The sequence below is a fragment of the Astatotilapia calliptera genome, chromosome 3 (genome assembly GCF_900246225.1).
Source record: "Astatotilapia calliptera chromosome 3, fAstCal1.2, whole genome shotgun sequence".
In the NCBI taxonomy this organism is placed as follows: Eukaryota; Metazoa; Chordata; class Actinopteri; order Cichliformes; family Cichlidae; genus Astatotilapia; species Astatotilapia calliptera.
The window spans coordinates 31066083-31085595 of NC_039304.1; the positions used below are offsets into that span (position 1 = coordinate 31066083).

Below are 19513 nucleotides of genomic sequence, written 5' to 3' on the forward strand. Positions count from 1 at the left end.
AACACGTTTACTTCTGCTATAAAGCTGTTAACTCTAACAAAGGAGTCAGTGGAGATGATTTTCGGGAGCTGGCCTCAAGTGGCCACTAGAGGAACTGCCGGTTTTGGCATGTCTCAACTTTCCAGCCCTGGAGGCTGCAACTTTGCTTTAACAGACACAGTATCTAATTCTTTTCCTCACTGTAAGATTAGACAAATTTAGAATATACGTTTTAGGGGTTTTTATTAATTTAATTTCATTATATTTTCTAAGATATTTTACCTGCATAAAGGGTAAAACAAACAGTACAGTTACTCATTGAAATAACTTAATGTGGAGGAACATTACGGAAAGATTCAAGGTGGTATCAGTTGTGCTTAAACAAGGATATTTATATTTAAAACAAACAAAACAAAACAGTCACTTCCTGTGAAACAGACTGAATAATTCACAGCCATAAGTTTAAAACTGATCTCAGAGCTTGCTGCTCCATTTGCTTGAAGTTCTCTAAACTCCGGACTTTGTTCAGCTGCGCTTCCCCCTGCTGCCACCCATGACTCGCCCTGCAGTTTTTATTCATCTTTATTAAACTACAGGCCCCTACATATTCATCACAACTAGCTAGCTCTGGTTCATCTTATATCAGCCTTCATAACAAAAGACTAATAATGAATAAGCCCATTTTAGGAAAAAGCCATGAAATATGAATTGACACAGTTTCAATTTACCAAAGTCGGATGATTTTTAAAGCAACCCGTTTGGCGTTTCTAGTGTTAGTGGCACTGGATACTGAGGTTTTAACTATCATGGAGTGGCTGTGACTGAGGAGATGGTGCAGGTCATAGGCAGGTTGGTGGTTCGATCCTTGGCTGCTACAGTCTGCATGCCAAAGCATCCTTGGGCAAGATACTGAACCCAGAGTTTCTTCCAATGCATTCATCAGAGTGTGAAGGAGCCATTTTGTTCTACTTTCAGGCAGAAAAGTGCCAAATAAGAACCGGTCCATTTACTACTCACTGACAGTCATTGAATTATTCTATTTGTGTTGGTTAGGATGCTTTTAACATCATGCAGGTTAGGTTTAATTAACAGAACTGAGACAAAGTATGGGTATAAATACTGGCAGAAACAGATCAACACTCAATTCAAACTTCTCATATGTCACTGCCATCTGAAGTGAACTGAAGCTTTCAGGGAGTCTTCTGTTACGAGTTACTCATACCTCTTTTTCTTAGCATCTATCCCTCGATCTAACCATCATTCCAGTCCCTCCTCCCTGCCCACATCCTCTGTCCCCTGCCCTTTTGCCCTCTGGAAAGTTTGCCTTCTGTAAAACTCACTAGAGGCAAAGCACAATGCCAGCTTTGATGTAACCGCACACAAACAAGGGTCCCAAAACAATAAGAACAAGAACAAAAAACAAAACCAAAGAGTTGTACCACTTAAAGACAGAGGAAGAGCTGAGAATTAGAGGGGGGGGAATATAAACACAGGCAGGTAAAACTTAAAGACAACCAAAAATGACTCAAAAGGCAGAGGTGGAAAGAAAAAGGATGAACGGAACCAGAGGAAGCAGATGAAAAACATAAAGGTGAGAAACAAGCCAAAAGAAACAAGAATTAGAAGATAAGGTAAAGGAGTGAGGAACAAACATGAGGGATGGTTGTAAATGAAGGGAAGTAGAAGAAGTGATGGAGAGGCAGGGTTGGCGTGAGGAGACGTGACGCTGATGGTTGGCATCGCTGCAGCCAGCGGCGCCAACGCGGTCGTAACCCTGACGGCCACGGGGTCAGGTCTTTGTTCGAGCCAAGGTCTTCCTGTGAAGAAGGTTGAGTCAAGTTTACAGGACATAAATAAAGCCAAGGGGACGACAGGGACCTTAAAACAGAATGGCAGCACAGGGGTGACAAGTTCAGCTCTATTCTCTCCTTAACCTCATTGTACTTTATTTTCCCCGAGCAAGAACAACAAAAGGCTCCGAAAAGGAACTCTGATCCCGCGAGGGATGACTTGAAGAGTTCAGTGTCAAAATGCTTTGTGCCCGCTTTGCTGCCCTGACACGATTTCCACAAGTTTATAGTATTTGAACATTTTTCTCCAAACTTAACTGTGTGCCGGCAGTTCTTTTGTTGTACGATATGTGGACAGCATGAGGAAGTCAGCAGGTGTGTTCCCACCATTCCTATAAGGGCATCTCCACACCTTCACAGCTCATTTACTCCGATCTGAATCAGTTGATGGGTTTGTAAACTTGTAGCCTTTCACTGGCTTTCTTTTCTTTTCACACACAGAAAAATCAAAGTGAACCTTAAGCGAACGAAAATGCGTCACTGAAAACAACGTGAGAATGCTCAGTCAGCTTACTGTCCAGATGTGCCTGGACCTGACTAATAAAAGTGAATACATTCAGATGGTGCTGTGTTCTGGACGTTTGGAGAACATGAATTTCACAGCTAGCCGCTAGCCTGTACAGACCTTTTTTCTTTCTTTTTTCCCCCCACAGACTCAGTGTGGTTGTTTCAGAGTAAGATTCAAATTGGCACAAGTAAACTGCACCAAGGGGGAAAACAAACCAGAGTTTAGTTTAAACCAGGAGTGGGGAACTCCAGGGCCTGCCACGCAGGTTTTAGATCTCACCCTGGGTCAACACACCTGAATCACATGATTGGTTCATTACCAGGCCTCTGGAGAACTTCAAGACATGTTGAGGAGGTCATTTAGCCATTTAAATCAGCTGTGTTGGATCAAGGACACATTTAAAACCTTCAGGACACCAGCCTGGAGTTCCCCACAGACTAAGAAAAACCCCACACACCTTTACATGTCCCAGCCGACAGAAAAAAATGGAATGCTGAGACATTTTTTCCTCCTTCCTTCTTTGTTGTGTTCATATTTTTTTCCAGTGGCAAACATATTTGTTGCTGACGTTTTTCCACTTCGTTGTACATTTTAGTAGTTTCAGAAATCGCCCACCAAGAATTTGCTGCGAGTCCTTACATTGATGCTATGGTTCCTTATGGTAGATGGTAGTTGTTGTTCTATCAAAGATTATTTCAAAAAACTGTGTTAAAAACGTAGATGGAAAAGCACAGCTGTAATCAATGGTACTGAACAGGCTACTCAAAATAGTGGCGGGCTGCATCGACCTGATGTGCAGTTACATTTCTAGGGCGATGCATGTCAGATCATGGTGTGGCTACAACATAGATTTCCCCCTGAAGCACAAATCTCCAGTCAGTGAGTCCCACCCAATTTTGTTTAGTTCTTTTTGTATAGTAATAAAAAATAAAAAGAATCACAGATATTAGACTGGTGGACTAAAACTCTAAACTATCATGTCTCTCATATATATATATATATATATATATATATATATATATATCGTAGTGGTTAGACTACACGCCTTTGGAACAGAGGATCGCAAGTTCGATTCCTGCCTGGGGCGTCTGTATCCAGTAAGGGTCCTAAGGCTAGACCCCCTATGCTAAGCAAGCCTACCGCAGACATGAGCGAGACAGATAAATATGAAGGCATGCCGGCTCGGACGTCGCCCGGATCAACAAGGTCCGCGTCAGGTGTTGAGGAACCAGGGCACCCTGACGAAAAGTGGGCTACTGGAACAAGAAGGCATCGGTGGGCAAGGGACGAAAACAGGGCGTTGTTGGAATGCTACTACGCAAGTAACCCCGGCGGAAGGGGCTACATGAATAGGATGAGGGACCTATGGATTCTTCGATACCCAACATCCACAATGACGGCGAAACAACTAGTAGCTCAGTGTTCCAACATTCGAAAGAAGGGACTGCTCTCACAGCTAGAGATTGATGAGGTACAACACAAATGCTACGGCAAGGAGGAGTCAGGACGCCAGGTCAGGGGGGAGATATCATCACCCCCACCCAAGATTGGGTACATAGCCCCAAGTGTGATAGGAGAAGGATCGTTGAGTGCGAGAGGAACTGACCTGAAAAATAGGATCATGGCCAAGCTTGAAACCTGGATCCCCCGTAGCCGGTTACCAAGATTACGTGAAGTACCCTCAGAAGGTCTGCTAGATGATGTTAATGCAGCACTACGGGCAATGCCTACAACCACGATTACCGACACTAACAAGCTGATCTACAATACGGCAGCAGTGATCAGTGAGATGCTTGGCTACAAGTTGAACAGCCACAAGGGGCAGTACCCTCCATGGAGAAGGAGGCTAGAGGGCAAGATCAAAGTAGCACGGAGAGAGGTTAGCCAACTAACGGAGTTGCAGAAAGGTGCGACGAATAAGGTGCCTAAGAAATACAGCAAGCTGTCCATACCTGAGGCCTTGGAAACTGCCAAGCAAAGACTCACAGCCTTGGCCAGCCGCTTGAGGAGGTACACCAGAGAGATAGAAGGCAGGAGAATAAACCAGCTGTTCTCCACAGAACCAGCAAAGGTGTACTCTCAGTGGCAAGGGAACAATAAGAGAACAGCACCACCAAGGCTGGAGACGGAGCAATACTGGAAGAGCATATGGGAGAAGGATGCAACCCATAACGGCAATGCTCAGTGGCTAGAGGATCTGAGGGCAGACCACAGCGACCTCCCTGAACAGGGTCCAGTAACCATCACAGTGGCAGATATCCAAGAAAGGGTCTCCAGTATGAAGAGTTGGACAGCACCAGGGCCCGACATGGTTCACGCCTACTGGCTGAAGAAGCTAACTGCACTCCACGAGCGTCTGGCAGCACAAATGAACCAGCTGCTAGTTAACGAGAGACACCCGGAATGGCTAACTGAAGGCCGGACGGTCCTGATCCCCAAGGACCCCAAGAAGGGACCGGTCCCCTCCAACTACCGACCAATAACCTGCCTCAGTACTACATGGAAGCTCCTGTCAGGCATCATATCGGCTAAGATGAACAGGCACATGGGTCAATACATGAGCGGGACACAGAAAGGAATTGGCAAGAATACCAGAGGCGCAAAACACCAGCTACTGGTAGACAGAACAATCAGCCGAGACTGCAAGACCAGACTGACCAACCTGTGCACTGCCTGGATTGATTACAAGAAGGCCTATGACTCAATGCCCCACAGCTGGATACTGGAATGCCTAGAATTGTACAAGATCAATGGGACCCTAAGAGCCTTCATCAGGAACTCAATGGGGATGTGGCGTACAACACTAGAGGCCAACTCCAAGCCCATAGCACAAGTCACCATCAAGTGCGGGATCTACCAAGGAGATGCTCTGTCCCCACTGCTGTTCTGCATAGGCCTGAACCCCCTCAGTGAGATCATTAACAAGACTGGCTACGGATACCGACTACGGAACGGAGAAGTTGTCAGCCACCTCCTGTACATGGATGACATCAAGCTGTATGCCAAGAGTGAACGAGACATCGATTCACTGATCCACACTACCAGGCTATACAGCAATGACATTGGAATGTCGTTCGGACTGGAGAAGTGTAGTCGGATGGTAACAAAGAGAGGGAAGGTAGTCAGAACTGAGGGGATTGAACTACCAGAAGGCAACATTGCAGACATAGAGGACAGTTACAAGTACCTGGGGATCCCGCAGGCGAATGGGAACCATGAAGAGGCCGCTAGAAAAGCTGCAACCACCAAGTACCTGCAGAGGGTCAGGCAAGTCCTGAGGAGTCAGCTGAATGGTAAGAACAAGATCCGGGCCATCAACACGTACGCCCTGCCCGTGATCAGGTACCCTGCTGGGGTAATAGGCTGGCCAAAGGAGGAGATAGAAGCCACTGACATAAAGACAAGAAAGCTCCTTACCATGCATGGAGGGTTTCACCCCAAGTCCAGCACCCTGAGGCTGTACGCTAAGCGGAAGGAAGGGGGCCGGGGACTGGTGAGTGTCAGCACCACAGTCCAGGATGAGACAACGAACATCCAAGAATACATTGGGAAGATGGCCCCAACTGACCGAGTGCTCAGTGAATACCTCAGGCAGCAGAAACCCAAGAAAGAGGAGGGAGACGAGGAACCATCATGGAAGGACAGGCCCCTGCACGGTATGTACCACCGGCAGATAGAGGAGGTGGCTGATATCCAGAAATCCTACCAGTGGCTGGACAAAGCTGGACTGAAAGACAGCACAGAGGCACTAATCATGGCAGCACAAGAACAAGCTCTGAGCACAAGATCCATAGAGGCTGGGGTCTATCACACCAGGCAAGACCCCAGGTGCAGGCTGTGTAAAGATGCCCCAGAGACAATCCAGCACATAACAGCAGGGTGCAAGATGCTAGCAGGCAAGGCATACATGGAACGCCATAACCAAGTGGCCGGCATAGTGTACAGGAACATCTGTGCCGAGTATAACCTGGAAGTCCCGAGGTCAAAATGGGAGATGCCCCCAAGGGTGGTGGAGAATGACCGAGCTAAGATCCTGTGGGACTTCCAGATACAGACGGACAAAATGGTGGTGGCTAACCAACCGGACATAGTGGTGGTAGACAAACAGAAGAAGACGGCCGTAGTGATCGATGTAGCGGTTCCGAATGACAGCAATATCAGGAAGAAGGAACACGAGAAGCTGGAGAAATACCAAGGGCTCAGAGAAGAGCTCGAGAGGATGTGGAGGGTGAAGGTAACGGTGGTCCCCGTGGTAATCGGAGCACTAGGTGCGGTGACTCCCAAGCTAGGCGAGTGGCTCCAGCAGATCCCGGGAACAACATCGGAGATCTCTGTCCAGAAGAGCGCAGTCCTGGGAACAGCTAAGATACTGCGCAGGACCCTCAAGCTCCCAGGCCTCTGGTAGAGGACCCGAGCTTGAAGGATAAACCGCCCGCAGGGGCGTGCTGGGTGTTTTTTTTATATATATATATATATATATATATATATATATATATATATATATATATATATATATATATATATATATATATATATATATATATATATATATATATATATATATATATCATGATTTTAAAGCTCAAAGTTAGTCACAGATAGAAGGGGGGAGAAGCAAAATAAAGTAAAATAAACTTTTACTTGGCGTGAACTGCGTGTGTGTGGCTGCAGTTTTAAACAGAAGTTTAACAAGTTCTTTACCCCTGAAAATTTCATATGGCTGTCATTTCTGCAGGAAAAAATATAGAAGTAAAAGAGTCGTATTTCAATCCAACCCTATCTAATTTGGAGCACGGAACAATTTCACAGTCTGACAGTAATATACTGCACGGCTTCACTAAATGCACTTAAATGCACTTAAGCTGTTATACACGACAATCAGGTGATTCTGAGGCAGCCAGATGGGAACTTTTTCAGATTTGCCTAATTTCATAAGGAGGGCCCTCACTGTGAATTAACATGTCATTTGTTCCGTGCTCGGCTGGGAGGATAAGCTGGAGACATGATCTAGCCTGTTATGGAGCTGCGATGTTATGAAACTGTGTACGTGTGGCAGAAACATAAAAAAGCTTTTCAGACCTTATTTTAGGGCAAAGTCATCTAACTTTTAAAGGTTTGGGTTTTTTTGTTGTTTTTTAAAAAAAATCAGATCTGACTGCTGCTTCTATTCAAAAATGCAGTTATATTTCGCTTCCTCTTCACATAAATAGGTTGCCTGTTCTTGTTAACCTGAAATAAGTGCCTGGAGATGTTGCCAAGATGGCTGCCAAGTGGCGAGACACGCGCCTATGAGGAGACTGTTTCGAATGTCTGAAGCTGGACACACACTTAATGACTGTCGGGCCAATCTGGGCACACTGACTGACCGGTCGGACCGGGTCTGCTCCAGCTGGGCTCGGTCACAGTTTACATTCAGATGATAAAGTCATGATGAGTGTGTGTGTGTGTGTGTGTGTGTGTGTGTGTGTGTGTGTGTGTGTGTGTGTGTGTGTGTGTGTGTGTAGACTATTCTTAATTCTTAAAGGAGTCACTGCCAGCTGTCAGCGTTTATTTAGAGCAGGTTTAATATTGGCGACACAGTCACAGATGTTCACTGACAGCGTTGATGTGTTCCTTCCTCGGCCGCCTGTCCAGAGCTTTTGTTTACAGGCGTTTCAGCGGAGTTTATTAGAAGCTTTATTCTTATTCCCTCAACAGATTTAAGAAGCCTTCAGCTGATGTACTCCTTTTCACTTTGTTTTTCTAAACAGGCTTTTTTTATCTTCTTTTTAAATATCATGTAACAACTAAATTGTTACCGAGGCTCTCGCCTTTTCAAAAGGTGCAGCGGTGTCACCTGTTATCTAAACAGACACGAACACCCGCACACACAAAAAACACACACAAAAGAAAAAAAAAGAAAAAAACCACACACACACACACACACACACACACACACACACACACACACACACACACACCAGCTCTTTGGTGGCACTAGTCCTGTATCAGGGTATGCTGTAACAGCACTGGCTCCACCTTTAATGAGCTTCAGGAACTGTATGAAGCATGATCACCCTCCATCATTTGGACCCTCTTCGTCTTTTACGCTCCAGAATTCCAGATGCTTCCATCAAGGAGAAGATTTGGTTTTCCTAAATGTAGGACTAACAGATTCAGATATTCATTTGTTCTATCCACTGTTGCTCTTTAAACAGTGGATAGAACAAAACCATGACAGCACTTCCGCCGTGTTTTACAGATCAGATCGCTGTAGATTCTCACTGTTGCAACTTTGATCTCATTCAAATATACTAACAGGGATTTGAACCTAAAACTTCAAATTTGAATTCATCAATAAGACATGTTGTCCTTGATTTTCAGTCCAGTTCTTATGCAATTTGGCAAACCTCGGTCTTTTTTCCCTGTTCCACTTCCTTAACAATTCTTCTCGACAACCATCCTTCCGCTGAGACCATTCCTGATGAGGTTTCAGGGACCAGCAGACGGATCAACGAAGGGCCAGATGGATCCCTCAGGTCCTGTGTCGGGTCTTTGATGGATTTTTTTCTGTTTCTTAAGGACATGACTTCCAGATACTGTTCATCTGCTGAAGACATTTCTGAGTACGAATATTTCTTTGCTCCTTCGTTTGTCCAGTTTCCTTACATTGTTTTAGGACACACTGCATGCCATGTTGACATATGCCAAGTTTTTAGCTAATTGCTCTTTGGGAATCACCTTGGTGTGCCTGTCAGACTGTTATCTTTGGCATTTTTGTAGATTCAACTAAAAAAAAAAAATGGAACCAACTGATTTGTTTTTACAACAGGCTTCTAGGAACAAAGTGCCGAAATTTAAAATTGAATTTTCCTAAGTTGTCATTTGTGGTTCAACAAACAAAAAGCACATTCCTCTGAAAGTTGTCAGGTACAAAGACTGGACTGAAAACGACTGAAAAAAGTTAAAGGCCAAAGTCCAAAGAACTGCAGAATTATTTCTCAAGACTTTAAAAACTTCCAAACATCTCTGGATCCTAAGAACATAAGAATAAATGAGGCATGGCCGAAGACCTTTGCACAACACTGTCTGTGTGTATTTATTATGTTGGACTTCTACAAAACAAGCTGCCATGAGGACATTAAAGTTTCACTGTGCTGAGGTGTAGAAAGTCTTTAAGCTTACGAAAATTACTTTTGTACACACAGCGCAACACAGATTCTAAATATCAGAACACTCCAGAAAACAATCACTCTCAGGCCAAACAAGACTTCAGTGTCGACATTAACCTTAAGATCACAACAACCACACAGCGGCTCTCCTCAGCCTTGTAAATATGCCCACAAGTTACACGTAATTGCAAAACCTGAGAGAAGCACCACACTGATCATCTTATTGGAAATCAAAGAATTTGAACTATTTTACCTCTCAGTGATCCCTCTGTGTTTGTTTGCGTTTAGTATCTAAAGAAGCATTTGGATTCGGAAATCTCTAAAGGCATTAGACTTAACAAGCGGACCACGAAACATCCAGCTGCATTTTCACAGTAAATGTTGGCTCTTATTATTTAATTGTTGGTTTGCCTAGTGGCAGAGAGCCCAGTCATTACTTTATGATCTTTCAGCAAGTTTTTTTTTTATAAATTGTTTTTACCCTCAGCTGTTTGATTTGCGCTCCTTTCCCTTTCAAAGACTAGAATCTGCTCCAGCCCATGGGAACAGTCTTTTGAATATGTTGAATACTTTGGTACAATGTTTCGAGCAGTAGTTGTATTTGAGCATGCGCCCAGTATAAGCTGGTTTACGTGGGCTACGTGCTGCAGTGGGATGAATGTTCGCTCTCCGGAAACATCAGAAATGTCACCTGGGCCGGACCTAATGACTTCAGACTACTGGGACTGAAGAAACATTCGCAGTCAATGTGGAAGGAAAAGGAAATGAATGGAAAGAAAAAGAAGACGACAAAAAAAAAAAAAAAAAGAGAGAAAGAGTCACGTAGAAAAAGCGGCATAAGCCTTGGGCAAGAAGAGGACACATGGAAGAGATGAAAGGACAGAAAGACTAAAAACTGACTAACAACAAAGAAAACGCAGCAGGAAGCAAGTAAAACTGAGGCCACACTGAAGGATAATCAGACTTCAAACGAAATTGGTCCAGCCTGCCAATCTTAGGGGAAACCCACGGTCAGGATTGGCAACAATTATCTGACTGTTTAAGGGGTTATAAAAATGAATGTCAGCTCGCTTGGAAACAAGTCTGAGCTGCCCTGGCGACTCATGTACCCCGCCATGGGGGCGAGATCAGAGACGATTCTGCCAAGGACCAATCTGAGATGAATGGGATGCACTGGATGTACAAACGTATCAGTATAGAGATGTTTGTTTCATCAAATAAGGTGAAGCCAGATAATTGGAGGCTGCGTGTTGTCTGGATTTTGTGTGTGTGTTTGCAGTTTTCTCACTTCATCTTCCTCCTCTTCATCCTCCACATCCAGAATTCCCGTGTCTTGTTCTGACAGCGGGTTGACACCCATTCCAGCCCGAATCGCCGCCGGCGCCGCCTTTCTGCCGCGCCGGCCGAGTAGGACCCTCGGCTGAGGCGAGACGGAGCTGTCCAGTGAGCGCTGTAGCTGGGCCTGGAGAACAAAACAGAAAAGCAGATGAGAACTCCACCGAGGGTCAACGGATTATTTTAAACCTGCATTGTTTGGTTCATTTCAGTTACTTCCTACATTTCCCAGAATCTCTTTTAAGTCCGACAGACGAGAATTTGCATTTAGGTGCTGGCGCAACTTCAGAGCAAAACAATGGAAGCTCTTTGATTTTCACGCTCTGACACCAAAACCAGATGTTGTCTGATAACACTCACACTCTGTCTGCAATAAGACTCCTCACGTGCAACAACTTTTATAGGGGACGGAGCAGAAAACAAACCCAGGAAAAATTCAAAAAACACAAACTGCTTTCAGACACTAACGGGGAAATGGTATTAATCCAACTCAGCATGTGAGCAATAAATGCTCGGGTTATTGCTCACAGTACCCCCCTCGTTTTAGAAACATTTCGGGAAAAATGTCAGAAATTGTGGACGGTGTTGCGAGGTCACCGGTTTAGACCTTTTGAGCCACTCCTCGTCCCATTGGAAATGGCCAATAAAAGTGATTTACCAAAGCAGCCTAAGAATACACAGGAGGGAAAATAGCAGGCCAGGAAGGGAAGGACAGGAAGGATGAGGAGTCGATGAAAACAAAGCACGTAAAATTAGTGCTCGAGACATAAAAGTGCAGACAGGGACAGATTACATGTCTGACCTGTGCTTTTGCTCGACAACGCCTTCGATTCAGCTGTTCCTTAAACTCAAGCTTACCAAAAAAAAAAAGAAAATTTGGAGGACAAAAACTGTCCGAAAAATAAAACAGGAAGGGCTCATTCTCTGAGCGGTATTTACTTCTAATGAAATAGTATTTCATTTTGCATGAATTCATTTTATTTTCTTTGTTCTCTTTAAATACATGCACAAAACACCAAAAAAACCAACCTCCTTGTTACAGGTAATAAGGGACACAAAACTGATATAGAAAATACCCAGTGGTCGGCAGATCTCTCGGCAAAAATGCTTTGTTGATACAGGAAGAGAATGGCCAGATTGTTTTGCGCTGGCAGGAACACAAAAGTAACTCAAATAAGCTCTCAAGACAACCAAATACATTACAATGAGTTCACTCTATTCAACATGGCTCCGCAGTCACCAGATCTCACTTCAACAGCGAACCTCTGCAATGTGGTGGAACAGGAGATTCACATTAAGGATGTGCAGCATGACGCTATCACGTCTGTATGGACCAAAATCTCCGTGGAATCTTTCCAGCATCTCCTTGAACCTCTGCCACGAAGAATTAAGGCAGCTCTGAACGCACAACTCAAAAACTATACCTAATAAAATGTCCTGTGAGGGTCACATCACTTCTTTTGTCAGTGCAACACAAACACACACGTGTGCAGCATATACAGCTGCATTTGGTTAATGTCCAACTCATCCTGTCATTTCAGTTTCTCAAAAACGTGGTCATTTAAAAGAAGGTGGGGTAAAGCAGAGCAGGAAATGGAAAGGTCTACCTGGAAAGATTCCCCTACCAAACAATGCCATGTGTAATGTAATTTCTGATGCTAATTGTGTCCTGAGTCTACATCGCTGTTCGGGGATTACTGTGGGAAGTGATACATTCATCTCCCTGTGCGGCAGTGCTCGATGATGAGCTCTAAAAATAAAAATACTAAAAAACAGGAAGTTTTAGTCAGAAATTAATGGAAGCTGGTCTCCATAACAGAGTGAAAACAGAGCCGCGGTCACTCCAGAGGTGGCCAAGTCTTTGTCAGGACCTCGCTGGTAGGAGATCATCATCTTGCACTTCTACATACAAATAAAACTGATCTGAAGTCTTTAGTCATTTATCTCTACCTGATGTGCATTTTGAACTCTTTAACATGACCACCATTCGCCTTTCTTCGAAATCCTCCTCCAGTCGGGCCTCGGGCGCAGCATGGTCGCCAACATTTTTCTGTGGGAAAACCCTCAGAAATGAGGTCAGCATGCCTTTCCATCCACACCCAAATCCGCATCGGGCTACTTTTGAAAAACCTATGCAAACACCTTCCTTGATCACTGGCGCCAACACGTAGGCTGCTTTGTGCGCTTAAATGTGTCGAATGGAACGTCAATAAAGACGTCATACACATCAAAATGCTTCGTTTTGGGCTGTTAATGCGAGGTTAATGAGAAAAACTGTTCCGGACACCAGGGCAGATGGGCACAAACCCAGAAGAGCACAATATCAGAGATGCTTGTGTATGAACACAATGCCATCTTTGATCTAATGTCCAAACACAAACAAACACGCACACACACACCCACAGAAGACAAGTGAGTCATGGAGGACAATAAGAACAAACTAAATCAGGAAAGTGTCGTTGGGCTGCAGGAGCAGCTTAGGCCTAACGCTGAGGAATGTGCCGAGCTCTGAGTGTTTTCTCTAATTACTTTACATCGAATTAAATCAAAATGCTGAAAGAACAACAGGATGAGAAACTCAAGATGGCGAGAACCGCAGAGTGAAGAGTCCTGTCGCGTCTGCGAGTCATTTCTTTGTAATTGTTCAAATACTCAGAAATGTACAACTTAACATAGCTCGACCACAAAAGACAGCAACCTGTGAATGGCGGAGAAAAGAGAAGAGGTTTTCAGCGACGTCAGCACCTGCGTCAAAGTAACTCGGCGCGGCGGTCGAGTTGGGCTCCGGAATTCTTCAGCAGGTGAATCCATGCCCGCTAACATTACTATATACACACTCACCCGACCATTCACTCTTAACCGGGAAGCCTTTTTAGCCCCGTCTTTTGTTGTGTTTTTTTCTTTGGGGACAGAATTCGGTACAGCGCTTGAAGTAGAAGTGTGGGAATGTGCGTCATCTGCGGCACAAAAAAGCCATGAGAAACTGGGACGCAGTTACAGGAGGGAAACATGGGAGGCATGGGGAGTGGAGCAGACGGAAAACGAACAGTAGGAGTTGGGAAGAAAAGGAAAGAGAAATGGGAAAGTTGGAGTGATGGAGTGAGAAAAAAATAAAAAGTGTACAAAAGGAAGGCAGCACAGCATTTGGAATCAGCCACACTATAATGATTTAAAGTAAAATCACTTTAAATACTTTTTAAATGATCGGAAATTACTCTGTGGAAACGATAGGAGGGCAGTCCTGACTTAAATATGTGGCTGAGGTGAGTCGATGTCTCTGAGTGTAGAGTCAAGTGAACAAGGCCCCAGTTACTAGAGACCAGTCTGCAACAATCTGGCAACCACTAAAAATATTCACTCCCCAACCGCCTGGAGAGTGGTAGCTGGAGGTTGATTGGAAACAGATTGCTCAGTGACCCCAGTGCTAGGGGAGAATCTGCATCCCCCAATCGGATGACAAAAACCTCCTTGTGACTGTTTTACCATGGGCAAGTGTGGCAGCTTGCTTGGTTTGCGTGGAACAAGGCATCTTATCTGCAAACACTCATAAGCTACCCGCCGAGCTGTGGTAACACTTGAAAAGCATGTGGCAAACTGGAAACTGAAACCATTTGCCTTCAAAGTAAAGGCTGTCTCCTTTGAAAAGTGTTGGCTGCGACTCTAAGGCACAACTTTTTTTCTCCAAAGACCAACAGCCACCGATCCCAGTTTCCCACTTTTTCCAAGTTTTACTGCTGCTCAGGTAGCAGTTAGCGAGTATTTGCAGTCAAACTAGCATCATCCACTTAAACTACAGCTGACCACAGCGAACATAAGGAGGTTTTTGATGCAGCACCTTGATTGTGACCAGCATTGGGTGCAACGCATCCCTCCTAACGTGTTCCCTTTTCCTTGCTGCACAAATGTGATACAATGAGCTGATGTCATTTCGTATGCAGAGGAAGAAAACGGTGCCCTGATCTACATAAGTGGCGACATGGACAAAAGACAATAGCGCAATAGTAAAGTGTGACATACCGGGACCCAAAAAGCTGCATTACACTGGTAACACAAGTACTTCCTCCCCACAGTCACCGAGAGCTGTGCTCACAGGGGACATGATTTCAATATTGAACTAAATTGTTTTAAAGGCTACTGAAATTATGAAAAAACTAATACAAATCTATTCAAAAGGACCTCCAAACCTCACTAAAACCACATTAAACTTGTTTATTTTTATTTGGTTTTGGTGAAGAAAAGCTGGCAGGCTTGCCGCACAGGAGAAAGTCTGAAAATCCAACCTCAAACTTCACAAAATGTACCCATCGAATTAAGTCTAGAGAGAATGAGTATCAAAAGGTTAGAGTTAAAAGGAAAAATTGAGCAAAGATGAGCAGGAAAAGTTGACGCTATGATAACGTTTTACTAATCCTTTTTTTTTTTAGTATTCATTTGGCATTTTGTTCAGTATTGGAAAAACAATCCTGATAATACTCGAAATAACATACAAGAATCAAACTGGTACTCTGTACAGAAAAATACTCCGTAACAAATGACTCGGATAAGGATCGAAGCTAAAACCTGACTGGGGCATCCCTACTATAGATCACTTTTTGGCAGACAGTCGGCCAGCCAGAAATAATGGTGTCTGATGGCAGTGAACTGTGGTGCATTATTCGGCAGACACCACACACACACAGGGTCCAGACTGGGTGACACAGCAGCCCATAACAGTTTATTTTTGTTCCCCTTGTGATGGTTCAATACACCGACCCAGCGTGCGCCCTCAGCCACCCTCGTTGCACGCACACGCATGTGTGTGTTCAGTAACTAGATACAGGTAATCAATCTTCTTCCACTTCACAGGCCCGGCAATCTGTTTCCCATTAGTGTGTACGAGTGTGTGTGCGCCTACTGAATACACAGCAGAAGCTCCAGACTCGTCCTCTGTTGAAAGCGAACACAAGAAACAGAAAAACAAGAGGAACAAGAGAATGAAGAAGGGAGGCAGGGAGATGGAAAGATGAGGAGGTGGAAAGAAAGGACGAGAGACAGACATGGAGATTTTGAGGAGGAGGGGTATGATGGGACAGCAAGACAGAAAGAGAGACATGACAAATGACAGGGGAGTCATGGGAGAATGACAAAGGCAGAGGATTCTGGCTAATTCCACTCCCTTGGTTCTCTTTCAAAAGGACCTATTATGCTTTACTTATTTTCTGTCATATACATGCTGTTATAGTTCTGATGCTCATATTAAGCTCACAGTCACTACTGTTTTAGAGTTTATAAATAGAAATAAAGAATATTCTACTTATAAATATACACTTATTATTGTGTAGTTAATGCATTCTCATGAACTTAGAATTAATCCATTAACAACTGATCCCGTAGCAGCAGGTCGATCGCTGTTCCACCTGATCACGTTTTATGTACATGGCTGAAGATCAGCCACAAATATATTATCGATGCTGCCATTATTTATCAGCAGATTAAACATGTGACCCTCATGTCTCCCCATCGCCGCACAACTGACAAAAAAAACTAGCAATAAAAAAAATAATAATAATAAAATAAAATAAAACCAGCAGCTAGTTATAAGCTATAGTTGTGTCAACTAATGTTAGCCTCATGTCCTAAAAAATAAAATATTTCACTTTACCTCAAATAAACAGTTTGATTACATTATCACATCTTGTGAAAGTTTGTTCAACAGGTGTCCAAAGTAAACAAGACCTACTTCAAAATAAGTTTCACTAATGCTAGCTATCAGCAACTAACAGAGGCTAACAGAGGCTAACAGAGGCTAACAGCAGCACTTGCCAACAGAAAACTTCAGGATACCCTAAACTAGGGGACCCCAACCTTTTTTGCGCCACAGACCGGTTTGTCCGACAACATTTTCACGGACCAGCCTTTAAGGTGTTGCAGATAAATACAACAAAATAAAACCAGTACTGGTACCAAAAAATATATATATATTTATTCATAATACACAGGAAAAGACCCAGGGAAACACAGTTAACGATAAAAACGATTAACAAAAGAACAATTAAAAACCCCAAAAACCATAAATTTCACACCTGAGCCTCAACTCTCGTAACCTGGTACCAAACGACTCATGGACCAGTACCGGTCCATGGCCCGGGGGTTGGGGACCCCTGCCCTAAACTGTCATCAGACAAAAGCAACTTCGCTGACTTGTATCGCTTCTCACCTGTCAAACTGACAGTTGAGGTAAACGGTGGACTGAAAGCCTAAACTCACTCCCAGAGATTTTGGAAGTTTTTTGAAGGTAAAAGCATAAAGTACAGCAAAAATATTTAATTGTTGCATACCCTTTGTCACATTTGACAAAATTTCAGACTGCTCTACGCACTCGTTTTTCCCCACTCCTGATTTTGTATGACATGCGATTGAGAGGGATACACCGTGTAAACCCTCTCTTTACAAGGGCTTCCAGCGAGGGAAGCCCTTCCAGCATCATGCAAAGCTACTCTACAAGATTTAAATCAATCTCTGGCGTAAACAGCGACTGGACTGAATAAGTGTCCTGCTATTTGATGTGTTTTGACAGCATACGCAGGTTCAAAACTTGAAAAGGCCCATCTTATATTTATAGAACTCCAGGCTTCAGTGAAACGGCTTCCCTGAAGGCGTGCTTTTTGTAATGAAATACCAATTTTTTGTCCCATCTTCCTCACTCTCTCGTCACCTTCCTGTCGTCTTTTTTGGCTCTCAGCATCCTTCTGCTACTCTTTTTCAGATATCTCCCTTACCTCTTCATCTCCTCCTAACTTCTACATCTTTTTTCCTGCCCCTCATCCATCATAATCCCTCCCGATAATTCCCCAGTTTCCTCTTCTTGTTTCTATACATCTAAACCCCCCCCCCCCCCCCCCCCGCAACTTTATTCTTCTTTAACCATCTTCTACTTTTTTCTTTGATCCTCCCTCTTCTTCTTCTTTCCTCTTCCTCCACTTCCATGGGCATGTGGCAGCAGACAATAGCTCCATTGTAAGCCATTTGCACTCCTCAATCTCCTCCACCTCTTCTTTCCCCCCAGATCTATTTATTTTCACATCCTTGTAACGACGGCCGGGTAGAGAGCTGGAGCTAATTTGGAACAGAGCGCAGCAGAGAGACACACTGTCTGAGGGAGAAAGAGATGGAGTGACAGAAAAAATGGAAGCAGAACAAGAAGAAAGAGTGAAGGAGAGACAGAGGAGGAAAGGAAGGGAAGGAAGGGAAGAACGTCTACTTTGCTTGTGCACATTCAGTCCCAAACACACACACACACAGTTACGACCGAGGGTGTGTGTGTTCAGAGCCAAACATTTGATACAACAACATAATCCCAGTATCAGTATCAGTTCTGCTGGGGTTTCCATAATCTTCCTTGTAATTAGTGGTTAGGGGAGTAAGTGGTTAGCTTCTTCAGTGACTGCAAGTGGATTTTCTACGCCAGTAACTCTCAAATTGTGGTCCAAGGACCCCCCACCCAAAGGTCACTGAAGGGTTGTTAGCGTGCAGATGTTATAAATGGGGACTGCTTGTGCGTGATCATAATTTCTATTTAATGTCCATCACCTCCTTCCTCAGAGAGAAAATAAATACTTTCTCCCACAAAGATGTGACAAATTGAAGGAAAACTACTATAAAAGGTTCTTTGTGAAGTGCTGGATCAACAGCAACATCTTTCCACAGCGATGGCAGCTGTCTAAAAGGTCACTCTGAAAACTCAAGTGAAGTTCAAATAGTTTGGAAATCCTCAGACCATGCACTGACCCCTGTGACCTGCTCTGGGTGTTTGTTGTTGTTTTTTTCTAGATGGTAACCTTTAAAACTAACTGCCAACCAGAAGCAGCAAGATTATGAAGCGAGATCCTCTAGTGACATCTAGAGGACAAAAAAAACTAAACAATGCATGTTAACTCATTCACTGCCATTGACGTCTATAGCCGTCAATTGCAGTGCATGAGTCAATGGGTTTAACTCATTCACTGCCAATGGCTGGCAGTGAATGAGTTAACTTTTCCCTCCCGGGGGGCTTCAAACTACCACCTAATACATGCACAGTAAGGTGTCTGTAAAACAATTTGAACACCTGATAGCTTCTCGCCTGTAGGAAATGTTTAACAAACTCTCTGAATCTTTTTTTTCTTCCCAATAAGAAGCAAATATAGCCTGCCTGAGTGCATGAACCTTCTCAAGTAAGTTAAAGTCAAATACTTTTATAACACAACTTTATTCTTCTAGTGATTGTTGTGAAAAAATGCTTTCAGCTTCATCTGCTGTTCTTCTCATCCAAGAGGCTTCTTCCCTTCTTAACATACTGACTGCCCCCTGTGCTACCACTCGTCCATTCAGTAGACTCACCTATGGCATCAATTCGTAAAGCTCACTGGTATTCACAGTCTGATTCTTTTGGACACTAGCCACAGGTCGAGGCCATAAAACGTAGATGACAGGTTAATCTGCAGCTTAGCTTTGAATTTCAGCTCTCGCTTCACCACAACTGGCTGATAAAGCAAACACTGCACCTTACTTCCCTCACTCCTGAACAAGACCCAGAGATGCTTTAACTATTCAGCAAATCATTCCCAACCCAGCTGAGCCAAGCCAAGGGATGTAATCCATCCAGCGTGTCCTGGGTCTACTCTGGACCCAAGTAACCAGCAGAAAACCAAAAGCTGGGTGCCATTGACTGA

At 43.9% G+C, this 19513-nt stretch overlaps 1 protein-coding gene across 5 annotated transcripts in view; it reads right to left on the bottom strand.

Moving 5' to 3' along the window:
* The window catches only part of exoc6b (exocyst complex component 6B), a 130417-nt gene that overhangs the window by 83856 nt on the left and 27048 nt on the right, over nt 1-19513 (bottom strand). For all 5 annotated transcript variants that reach the window (XM_026162784.1, XM_026162787.1, XM_026162786.1 and 2 more), the window contains exon 7: nt 10777-10950. In XM_026162784.1, the coding sequence (XP_026018569.1) occupies nt 10777-10950 (174 nt within the window). The remainder of the gene's footprint in view (nt 1-10776; nt 10951-19513) is intronic.